The sequence below is a fragment of the Natator depressus genome, chromosome 1 (genome assembly GCF_965152275.1).
Source record: "Natator depressus isolate rNatDep1 chromosome 1, rNatDep2.hap1, whole genome shotgun sequence".
Lineage (NCBI taxonomy): Eukaryota > Metazoa > Chordata > Testudines > Cheloniidae > Natator > Natator depressus.
The window spans coordinates 151,745,511-151,758,416 of record NC_134234.1 but is presented as its reverse complement, the minus strand read 5'-3'; the positions used below and the strand labels follow the sequence as shown (position 1 = coordinate 151,758,416).

At 39.2% G+C, this 12,906-nt stretch overlaps 1 protein-coding gene across 10 annotated transcripts in view; it reads left to right on the top strand.

Annotated features, from left to right (window-relative positions):
- The window catches only part of CASK (calcium/calmodulin dependent serine protein kinase), a 411,477-nt gene that overhangs the window by 338,617 nt on the left and 59,954 nt on the right, over nt 1-12,906 (top strand). For all 10 annotated transcript variants that reach the window (XM_074969135.1, XM_074969125.1, XM_074969132.1 and 7 more), the window contains 2 exons: nt 2,480-2,557; nt 8,568-8,648. In XM_074969135.1, coding sequence (XP_074825236.1) covers nt 2,480-2,557; nt 8,568-8,648 — 159 coding nt within the window. The remainder of the gene's footprint in view (nt 1-2,479; nt 2,558-8,567; nt 8,649-12,906) is intronic.

The following is a 12,906-nucleotide window of genomic DNA, read 5'->3' as shown; positions in this document are numbered from 1 at the left end:
TTTCATAATGACCCACAGTAATGTGTGCTGCCTTCTGTATTGTGCCTTCTCATAGTGTGAACCTTGCTATGTCTGCTGGATTTTTGTCTCCAGCACATCCCCTCCATTGCCTCAGTTTTCCCGACCCGCTCCTTCCCTCCCCCCATTTTAAATGAATAAAGATGAATTCATTCTCAAGACATGGACTTCTGTTGGACAAACATGCTGAAACTTAAAGATCACAAATAGAATTAAACATTGGAAACGTGATGGAATAAAATTGGGAGGGGAAAAAAAACATTCATCTTGTCTTTAAAAGCTCAGCGGCCTCTCCTCTCAAACATCAACATACGTGCGCCAGCTGTTCTTTGTGCCATCCCCTGCCGTTGAATGAAAGGGATATTGCATTGTCCCCCTTGCCTAGTGGAACATGTGCGGGGGGAGACAGGGAGTACAGCGATGCAGGAATACCGTTCTGCAGGGGTTGCAGAGGGAGTCAAGCCTCAAGGTATTTCTCCTGAAGGTCAACTAGACGCCTCAATATGTGTCTGTTCCTTCAGAATCCCCATCATCTCCTGCTGCGTGCCACGCTCATTCTCCTGGGCTGCACTCCTGCTCGGTGTCCACTGTCCCAGAGGCGGTCATAATCTCATTAAACACGTCATCACTATTCTCTTTCGCCTTCCTCTTATCTGGGAGAGCCTCTCCACCCTTATGGAGGAAGACCTGAAGGCCACACTTTCAGCTGTAAGCCATGGAAGAGCAGAAAGCAACCATTGTCAATTTAGATCCAGGATCTAGTGCAGAGCTGTTATATTTTTAGCACTTTATGTCTAACTGGAATTTTAGGACAAACAAAATGCAATTCAGTAGACCAAGGGGATTCCCCGTATCAAATATCACAGCTTTGCTGAACACAAGAGGTGTGAGAGTTTCTTAAAGATTAGGTTGCCAGAATCCTTTCGTAGGCAACCTAAAGATAGAGTTGCTTCCAGCTCCTCCTAGAATACATGATGGGTTTGTGCCATATAACTGGTTTGTGGGCACTTGTCTGGTGTCCAAACCGCATGCTAGTAAAACCCTATTACTATAGGTGCCAATTCCGTGGGAGATCCATGGCTGGAGCACCCATGGAAAAAAAGTAGTGGGGGCAGCCAGCTTCACCCCCAGTCCTCCCACCCTCCAGCTGATCAACTCTTCCACCTCCCTCCCAGCGCCTTCTGCCACCATGGATCAGCTGTGCAGGAGGCGCTGGGGGGGAGGAGAGAGGTGGTGGGGGCGGAGCAGGGGTGGGAAGAGGTGGGGTGAGGGCTTGGAAGAAGGGGTGGAGTGGGGCAGGGCCTGGGGAAAAGTGGGGACAGGAGAGGTGGGGTGGGGGTGGAAGCGTGGGGGTGGGGCTTGAGGCGGAGCAGGGGTTGAGCACCCCCTGGGACAAGGAGGAAGCCAGCTCCTGTGCCTAATACCACAACTCCATGTATTTTGTAGGTCTGTGAATGTAGAGTACTTTTCTATGTTTATAAGAGGGCACCTTTCATTAAAAATATAGTTAAAATATGCTGGATCGTTTCTATTTACAAAGTCACATTCTATATGCATAATCTGATGGAGCTGGGGATTATTCAGCTGTCAGTCAGAAAAGATCTCTGTACGTGTGTTTAAAGCAAATACGATATACTGAATGCTTCTGGTTGAAGGAATTAAATATATGGTTTATTCATTTCTGAAATATATGGTTATTCCCTTAAACCAGGCACATTTTAGGAGGGCTGAACATAGGTAGTCAGCTCTTCCTTGTCTTTGTATTTTTTTTATTTAGGTTTTTCAAAAATATTTTCTAAAACAGATGAGAAGTGAAGGTCTTTGATTTCATATTTAAACATGCTGGTATTGATGCTGTTGATAGAAAATCCTGGTAAAGAGAGGATAATCCTTTGTGTGAACATTCCTTCCTGGAAGAAGTAATTTTGCACTTTTCCCAAGACTTGGGTTTCTGTAGCAATTAATTTGAAAAGCTTTTCTGTCTGGAGGTGCATTCTCTCATGCTATGAACTTTAGTTTAAATTTGTATAATATTTGGAGTACTTGACATTTGATTTGTTGGAAAAAGTGAGAAATCTGGATTAATCTAAATATTTAACAGCATGTGTGATTTATCATGAGCTATAGTGCCACTTATTCAAAGTTCACAGAAACATTTGCACAAGTGTTATGGTTCCCAGAGTCTCCTATTGAAAATGCATGGGAAGCACAGAAAATCTCACAACCTCTCTAAACTTTCCCATGATATCCTGTACATTTTGAATGGATGGCACTGTGTTCAGCTCAGGACATGTTTTTTTTTAAAAATAGTTTGTTTGCTAAACTTGTACATAAAACACGGTGAGGCTTGTAGTTTAATACATTTTAACCATGTAATTGTATATAGGCTGTTGGATTCAATTATGTTGAACACTAACAAAATAGCACACGGTTACAGTATTCTATTTCCTTTTGATTTTAGCTTTATGACAAAATTAACACAAAATCTTCACCACAAATCAGGAATCCTCCAAGTGATGCTGTACAGAGAGCCAAAGAGGTAAGCGGTTTTGAAATGCTTTTCAGACTTTTATTTTGTTTGTTTACTGTGAAACTTTCATCATAGATACGGTGCCGATGCTCTGTAAATGCTCCTAAATTTGACTGACTGAAAATGTTTTTACCTTTGGTTATATGGCATGCTTTGTAAATTTATCATTTCCCAGATTGTAAGGAATGTTTGTATTATTAAGCCTCATCATATAACCTCTGACTTGTCAGTAGGGATATGAAAAAGAGGAGCTTTGTCCTTGGACAAGTGTGATCATTTGCGTATATTTTAAATTCAGTAGGTTTGAAGGCAGCAAAAGTTTGAAGCTTGTATAATTTCTCAAATAACATTTTTCTTTATAAATGTCTATTAATCTAATCCGGATTTGCTTGCTTTTTATTGTACCTCCAACAAAAGTTAGTTTAATGCCAAAAAAGCGGGGAGGAGGGAAATCCGATGCAGAGCGGTAGGAGGTATGACTCAAAATGGCCAAAACCAATAAAAACGGAGTTACTTAACTCTTATGCCTGTTAAACTTAGGGCAAATTCTAAGTACAGAATTGTGATTTATAGTGCCAGTCAAAAATAAGTGTTAGTTGTTTAGCATATGATGGCTGAAAAACATTGCTTACAGTAATGCTAAAATTCAAATGAGAAAAGACATTTTTACTCACAATATGTAATAATTGAAGTCACACTGATATTTCCCTGGAAGGCTTCTCTCCTGTTTCCCTAACTACTTTGTACTGAAACATGCCTTTGTGGCCAGATTGGCAGACTTTAACAGCCCAGGCATGCCTTCTGAGCAGCCCTCACAATTTTACCCGGTGAGACATTTTATGTCTTTGTCCATCCAAATCTATCCTTTCTCTCACTTCCCCACATCAATCTTATATACCTTATACACTTTCCATCAAATTACTCTTATCCAGCCACATTAATGCTTCTCTGGAACCCTGTGGAGGAGATTGGGGGCTGCTGGTTCCTGGCCCCAAGTCGTTCCAGTGTAGCACAGCCAAGTCTGGAAGGTTAACTGCTCCTAGAGCTGCTACATGCCAGGAGCCTCTCAGAGGAGCCTGTGCTTGCAGCTACAGGCAGAGAAAAGGAGGTAAAGGGCCCACAAAGAGGCACCCCTACCAACTCTGTAGAGAGCATTACTCAGCCTCCCTACAGCAGTGAAGAAGTGGTGAGCTTGTTTCCTGCAGGGGGACGGACAGAGTGCGCCTGTGGAGGGGGAGCTGGCCATACAGTACAATGCAGGCACAGGGGTTCTCCCTGTGTTAGATGGAGCGGACAGGTCCACTGACAAATGCCTATAAGCCCTGCAGCACATTTTATACCTGAATGCCTTTGTGACCGGGGTGGGGGCCACACTGAGGTTACTCAATCAGGGTGAACTGCAAAGAATGGGGAAGACAATCCCCAAAAGTGGTGGATGTTCCAGTACTTAGATTTACCAAGCCTAGCACTAAACAGCTTCTACAATACCTTACTGGTTACAGAGAAGCCAAAACACAGTTCCCTTAAAAGCAACCCAGCCTTTGAGCTTCCTCCCAGAAAGCCAAGTCAAATGTGAAAGTTCTACCAATCCCAAAGGATCGGACACATTATCTCCCAGGTTAATAAATGTTTCAGATATTACCCAAATACATGCTTATATCCAATTCTTATTAACTAAAATAAAATTTATTTTAAAAAAAATGAGAGAGAGTATTGGTTAAAAGATCGTTATACATACAGACATGAGTACAGTTCTGAGATCAGTTTCATAGTAGAGATGGTGAGCTTTGGAGCTACAAACAGATCTTAGAATTAGTCCATAGTTTCAGTCCAATGTTTCATATCCAGGGCAAGCCAGATGGGACTGGAGATCTCAGTCTTACGACTCAAACTTCCCCCGAATTAAAGCTCAAGCAGATCAGAGATGAAGGGATTAGGTCCCAAGAGTTCTTTATACAGTTTTCTGGCAGGCTATGATAGTCTCTTCACAGCAGGTGTTCCTTGGGTGAAGAATAGTAGCTTTGAGGTAAACTACCTGTTCTCTATGCATACCCAAGTAACTAGTTGCATTCTTCAGCATAAGGTAATTATACATTAAGCAGTTTATAAACAGTTAACCACAAACCTTAAAGTGAAATATAGACAATGACATTATCACACCTACGTTTCATCTAAATGTTAATATTTCCTTTTGACCTCTGAATCAATAGCTATAATAATACACAGGAGCTGTCTATTTACATGGTTAACATCTAACAAGATATAAGTAAACACACACAATTAGTATTACCTCCAATTCTCTAACAATACAGGATTGCATTTCGAAACTCTAGTCCATTTAACATAGCTAGGTTAACTTTCTAAGGAATGGTCCTAATTACCATTTATATACTTCTCTAATATGTCTTTAAAGGTTGAATCTGCAAGCTGTTTAACCCTTTCTGGCCATGTCTCACAGCTTTCAAATACCTTTAGTGATCCTAATTTGGGTTCTCGGTATTTCCCTACAAAACCAATACAGCTTGGTGAAAATGTCCCTACACAACCAATACCTGAGGGCAATGAAGTATGCTCTGCAAAAATCAGACTGGGTTGGGAAATTACTAGTAGTTGCTCAAAGAAGAAAATGTGTGAAGAAATACTTCCTTTTGTTTGTTTTAAACTTGCTGCTTATTAATTTTATTTGATGACCCTTAGTTCGTGTGTTATGAGACGGAGTAAATAACACTTCCTTATTTACTTTCTCCACACTAGTCATGATTTTATAAACCTCTATCATATCCCCCCTTAGTCGTCTCTTTTCCAAGCTGAAAAGTCCCAATCTTATTAATCTCTACTAATATGGAAGCTGTTCCCTATCCCTAATAATTTTTGTTGCCCTTTTCTGTACCTTGTCCAGTTCCAGTATATCTTTTTTTATATGGGGCAACCACATCTGTACATAGTATTCAAGATGTGGGCGTACCGTGGATTTATATAGAGGCAATATAATATTTTCTGTCTTATTGTCTATCCTTTTCCTAATGATTCCCAACATTGTTAGCTTTTTTGACTGAGGAAGTCTTCCATCATCATCTTTCCTGGTTACTAGCAAGGAAAATCCCCTCTCCCCTACAGCCCACTGCACCCCATTCACCATCTGCTGGGTAGGAGCATCTCCACTTGCATTCTCTGTTACTAAACCATATTTCTTCCTTCCTCCAGCTGCCTGGAGGAAGAGTGCTCTTTCTTTCTAGTTGCTGAGAAGGATGGTTTCCTTTTCCCTTCTTCTGTCCCACAGTGAGCAAGGCGGAGAGGGACTTTTCTTACTTTTTCAGATACCAAGAAGCAGACAATGCCCCATAGTGGCTGTGTCCCATCTCACTTTCTTAAGGGAGGAAGAATAGTCTTGAGGTTAAGGTGCTAGACTGGGATTCAAGAGATCTGTGATCGGTTCCTGGCTTTGCCACAGACTTCCTGTATGACTTTGGACAAACCAGTTAATCTTTCTGTGCCTCGGTTCCCTATCTATAAAATGGGAATAATAATTTCCCTAACTCACAGAGGTATTGTGAGAATGAATCCATTAGTGTTTGTGAGGTGTTCAGATTCTATGTTGGTGGGAACCAAATACACACCTCAATATAGATAGATTAATAATACAGCAGGTTTCCACTATTGAAATTGAGGCACAAAAAGTAGAAGTGACTTGACCAAGGTCTAGATTAGAATGAGGATTAAAGAAACAACTTGTAGGTAGTAATGATACTGATATTAAATATTGAAACTGTCAAATAACTCATGGGTACTATAAAACTTATTGTGCTTATAAGATACCATACCATCAACAAAGCTGCTCAGATAAAGTGTTAGGTTTCTGATTTTGTAGTGTTAGTAGAATTGATATTGGAGGAATTAAGACAGATATATTTTACTGTAAAGGGACAGACTTTCAAAAGTTGGCTTCCCATTTTCCGATACAGTTTGTTGGTGCAGTTTTACGTGAATTATTTTTTGGCCCAGAATTGCAGTCAGCTGGATATTTAAGTAACTGACTTGCCAGTGTAATTAAGTACTTAGATGGACAAGTATTCTTAATTGCATACACAGATAACTATTGGAGTAAAGTTATGCATGCAGTTATTTGCGCTTTAATTTTGCAGACACAGTAAAGGTGAGGCTGAAAGTTTAGCCCAAAATGAATGTTTTAAATAGATGATTACCACAAGATGAAGGCTTCTATGCAATATACAATATATCACATGAAAACAATCCAGTATTCCTTTCCCAGCTGATGTTATGTTTTATCAATTTTGATCTTAATATACCTTAAAAACAAGCAAATTATCTCTTACCAGGCACTAAAAGAACCTTTGCAGGCACCAAATTAATCATTTCACAATTTACTTAGAAAAAAGAATGGGAAGCTTGTAAGTATCTGAATTCCTTTAATTTTGTTAATTCCAGGATGGTGCACACGCCTGTTTTTGGCACAGAAAAATAAACATAAAGAGTTAAGGCAGCAACTCCAGTGTGGAAATAAGACTCAAATGTGCATTTCAGAAGCTTCTAGAGAGCATGGAATGTATTCTCCTTTTAAGTCCTGTGTGGTTTATACATGTAACTACAACCTACCAGGGCCAGCCTTATGGATAGGCGACATGGGCGATCGCCCAGGGTGCCATGGTTGGGGGCGCCATCCTAGTGCCACAAGCTGGCGGGCCTGGGCTGAGTGCAGGTGAGCCAGGAGACTGGAGCCCCTGGCCGGCCAGGCCAGGAGGGCGGGAAGGGCCGCCTGGAGCCGCTAGCCTGGCGGGGAGGCGCAGGCAGCGGGGTCTTGCCCCTGCAGACCGAGCAGGCCAGACCTTGGGTCCCCCCTTCCCGCTGGCTCTCCTCCTGTTAGACAGTTGTGAGGGCATGGCCGGGGAGCCCCCCAGCTCAGAAACTCCTCCCTGTGCAGCCTGACTGGGCTCTGGGGCCAAGAGCTGGTCCTTGCACCCTGCACCCCACACTGCTGGTCTCAAACTCAAAGAAAGGGCGCCAAAATACAAGTTTGCCCAGGGCGCCATTTTCCCTACTGACAGACCTGCAACCTACAATGCACCAATAAGTGAGACTAGATATAAAAATGTGAAAATACTCAGAATAGCTTATTCAGCCCACAATAAGTATAGTGACTCATGCCCATGTGACAAAATTGAGTTGTGCATCTTGCACATTCAACCACGAGAGCTAAAATGCAGCTTTAGCAGGATGCTGGAGTTTAAAAATGCACCCTGTTTACCCTTCTGTGGAAAGATGAGAGAGTGTGATTTGAGGAGGAGATCCTACCCTGAGTAGTGGGAGGGAGTTTTTGTGCCAACCACATTGCTCTGCAGAATTTCCTAGCAATTAATCTCTGGAACCACTGCCAGAAGCAGAGTGCTCTGTTTCCACCATCCAAACAGCTGACTGTTGAGAATAAAAATGAAAATATCAGACTGTAAGGGACTGAGTTAAAATACATTTCCTTTTTTGCCCCAGTCATGAGATGAAATGCTCCTTTCTTTTTACAGAATCTTGAGTTTTGTGGTGGTATAACAGATGGACTGTCTATGGTTCATATTTTTTAACCATTTAATTTGCAGAAACAGTGTTTTAATCTGGATAATTCAAGATTTTATACATGTTTTTAATTCTATTTTAATGTTTCTTAGCCCCTATTCAGGCGTGGAAGCAGAGGTTGATAAGAGAGACTTATATAATTGCTGGTTAACACTTTACTAATAATGACCTTTTAAAGAATATTGTCAGTTTGAGAAGAGACACTCTGCTTTCTTTAAATCTGTTCTTTCATTTAGCAAAAAGAGACCTCAATATGTGATATTTTATTCTGTTTGAAAAAAGTTCCCATTCTCAAAGAGCCTTTACTGTCATAACCCATTGATTGTGTTGGTGCTACAGGGATTATGACCAACCAGAGTGAAGTATGCTTTTTACAGTTTTGTGACAGAATAGAGAGCAGTTAGCTTTACTGACATTTGTGCTGTTTGTTTTGCAGGTATTGGAAGAAATTTCATGTTACCCAGAGAACAATGATGCAAAAGAGCTAAAACGTATTTTAACACAACCTCATTTCATGGTAAGGAAATACTACTTTGGCTGTTCTTAAACACATTCCTCATGGAACTTCAACCAAGAATGTACTACCTAAAGCCTATAAGCAGCAAAACAAATGTATAGTTAACTGCACACAAATATATATTTAATCAGCATTTCTAATGTGCTAAGCTAGCACAGCAGCTGATATTGTTATGGGGCTAATGCATAGTCCTTGCTACACTGAGGGACCATTGTTTGTTTGCTGCTTGTCATGATGAGAATTGCAGTTTGCAGACAGAGCTATTTTGCAGGTTTGAGCTCATCAGATAACAGTGTTATTTCTTAAAATGTTTGTTTTTTAAAAGAAAATAATAAGAGAAACTAGTAACAGAGATCTAAAGATACTGACAATAAAGGTAACACAAATCTAACAGACATCAATGGCATTGAGTGAACCTTTTGTGACACAGTCACAAAGTAATGGAACTGTTCATTACAAAATCTTACAAAAATAGGGTTGAATGGAATCCTTTTTTAAACAAAATCAATTCATGTTGTTAACAGTGACATTCTTTGGCTCAATAGCCTGTTAAAACTATTTCACCCAGCCCAGTAGCTCTGTGGTTTGTCCTTCATACTACTACGTGAGTAATCTAGGTTAGATTCCCAGTTCCAGGGACTTGTTTTGGGAGCTGAGAGGGATATAAAATGGAGAAAGGACCCTGTGGATCCCAGGAAGACATGGTGAGGATCCTCCTTTCTTCCAAACCTGTGTTTGGCAAAGATGTGTGTATTCGCTTTTAGAATGTATCCTATATTTAAATCTAGACTGGGGTGGATCAGACAGGTGGTACAGTTTAGTGAATTTAGAGTTTTGTACTTAAGACAAACTATCTGATATATTTCACACATTTTTATTTTGGGGGCAATGATGGCAACTCTCACTGAAATCACTGTGTGAGTCTCTTACCCAAAGAATGAATGTAACCAGTTTCCAAGATTTTGCCCAGCTGAGGGCTGAATTGGCAATTTGCCAAAAAAAAAAAAAAAAAACCAACCAGAAAACAGCACCAGATTTCCATAAAATAAAGCAAATTGCAACCACCTTAATTTAATAGGCAGATGAAACCTGCAGAGGCTACAGGTTCCAGCACACAGCATTCCAGCTGGATTCTTTGAAGATGAGGTACAGGATTACTCTGAACTGCGTGGTGTGCCATTTTCCATATGGCCATACCCACTCTGATAATGGTAGCAGAACCAGCTCTGCTTTAGTAGAGACAGTTGTTTACAATAGAAAAAATGAGACCATATGACTGCCAAGCTTATTGTGGGAAGGGAAAGGAAGGAAGCAGTAAAAATAAGAAATGGTACTGACTGTTGCCCAACTTCTCTGTTAAGTGGCTTATCCTGATTCAACGTTTTTTTCCCCCCATGTAATATGTATCTTGGATTTACTGCAAAGACATCAGAAGTAAAAGCAGACAGAAGTCAATAATGTATGTGATTAGATGGCAGTTTGGAAGTCTATCTGATCAGCTTTTATGTGCACACCGTTTTCAAAGTAATCCCCAAATAATAGCAGTCTATTAAAGATTTTTATGTTGAGTCACATGACAGGCAAAGTGTTATGCATCAGAAAACTACTTTTATATAAAAAATAATTAAGCTAACGTGCTCATAGACATTTTTTAAGACCAGCTGTCAGAAAACTCTTGCAACAATTCTTTTTAAAATGTTTTGGATGTGGAATAAAAAACTGATTTCCCTTTTAAAGTGTTTAAATTATATTGATGGGGGGTTAATTCTAAGCAAAAAGAAGCTGTAAAAATCTTTATTGCAAAAATGAAATACTTACTCTTTATTTGTGAAAAATGTAAATCCTTCTCCTGCAGTTTAGGACATCAAGATAGATGAGCTAAACCCCTAGGCATCTCATCTGTGTCCCAGCAGACAAAAGTCAGTAGACCTCACAGGGGACTGAGCAGAAATTATATTTAAACTAGTTGTAATTCATTCATTAGATAACCAGAATCTGTCATTTTAGTCCCTACCTTATGCTTTTGTACCTGCCTTTTGGTTTTAATTTATAGATAATTATCTATACTCTGAACATTTTAAAGAACTACTGTAAACAAACATGGTATACTCTCTGACTAATGATAATAAAACACATTAACAAAGACAAGTTATTAATCCTAAAAAATGCAATCCAGTGAATCATTTTGGGGCTACTGACCTTATAAAAGAAATCATTTGGCACATAATTGGCACTCTGCCATGCTTCGCTGACACTGGAAAACCCCATTAGGTAATGGTGGAGTGAGAGAACAAAATATTTGAAAACATGTTAATTATTAACACTGTATGTGAGCAATGTAAGTAGAAATAACAGTACAAATGTTAGACTGTCAGCCTATTTTCAGTATGCTGTTTGAAAGCATAGTAAAATAAAATATATTCTAGTTGCTACATCACTGAAGTCTAATGCACTGAGAGTTAGGACATATGGTATAGTCAGTAGGATCACATGTCTTAAGCTAGTGTGTATTTAGGTTGTAAGCTTTAGGCTTGTAAGCTTCATTATCTGAGGAATGTGATACCAGAATCAATCATTTTTAACAGAGGCCAAAAATTAAGCTAACAAAGATAGGACAAAACAGCATAGATGGTGTTGAACATGAATGCCCATGGTTAAACCAAATATTTTTCTAACTTCTGGCGATCAGTCATGCAGTAAAGTTTTTTAACTTAATGCTGAATAAGGCCCAATCCTGCAAAGACTTATGTTCATGCTTAACTTTTAACACTGAGCATTCCATGTGGGCCATTAATTTTAAAGAATCTTTTATTTCAACCAAGAGCCACTGCAGCAGAGCAAAAATCCCAAGGCAGAAGTTGCTGCACTTCAGAACATCACTTTCTCTTTGTTTTTTTAAGAGAGCACAATCATTTCATGTACCTAATACAGAGACATCTGACTGTAGCTGGCTACTATATCCAACTTTTGTCAAAAGTTAACAAAATTTGTTGTCTAAAACTCATTAAGATACATTTCCACATTCATTGCCAAGGGACTCTTGTGGGTTTGCTCAAAAATAATTTCTTTGAAATGACTCTCCAGCAGGACAGACACTTGCTAATCTCTGATATGGTTCCTTAAGTAACAACTTCCTAGAATGCATACATTTATCTGGTCGTATTTTTTACAGGGCCTATATATGCATTAGTGTGTTTTTAAGTACATTATTACTTGCGGGAGGTTCAGACTCAAAGTTATCCTTTCATATTTCTCATTCTGGGAGTTTTTAAAATGTTTGTTTAACCTTTGCCTGCCTAATGATTACAAATGAGATAATTTAGCTACTGCATAGTTGAAGCCTGTTTGAATGTTCTTAAAATATGGATGTAAATTTTAAAAGATATAACCAGATAAATGTTGGTTTTAAACATATGCTTTCTAGGAAGTGATTAGTTTAGGAACCATTTCAGGGATTTGCAAGTGTGTGTCCTGTTCGAGTCATATCAGAGAGATTATTTTCTTTGTACTGCTATAACAGTAAATGTGAACAGCTGTGATATCCGCAAAGTGGACTGTTCTTTTGCATCTATTCATGTGGCAACGTTTGAAATGTTTTCCTGCACAGAGGGATTTTGCATTTTATAGATTTAGGTATTTGTAGTGCATCCATCACTATGTATCTTCCTTCATTGTTCCTTGCAGCGAATGACACAGAAATGTAGTGGGAAACAACATTTATAACTGCTGTCCCAGTACTTAAAATTCTTTCAGGACCCATATGGTCCACAAAGGGAAAAGAGCCAGGAAAACATGACCATACTGTAACAACAAACCATAACAGGAAATTGTGTAGTTTAAAGGGAAACTATGCTTTAGATTAAATATTTTGGGGAAATGCTGTTTAATGCAATACAGAAATAGATGTTCTCACAATTGTATTATCTGTGTGTGTTTATGGAGGCACAGATGTAAATCATCAAATATAGTAACAAACCTTGCAAATATTTATCATCATTTATTTTGCCTACGCACAAGTGTTATTAATCCGACCATTAAAAGCTAATTGTTCAAATCAAATACAGTTATGTTATGCTGTTTTGGTTGGTTATGTTGGTTTAATGTTGCTTTAAAAAACAGAAATATATCACTGGGAATCTTGTTAAGAAAAGGCATTGTTAGGGGCAGGGCATATAATGGACACAATCAGAAGTGATGAGAGATGACTCTACTTGCTGATTTGCCTGAACAAATATTTCACCATTAGAACAGAGGATAA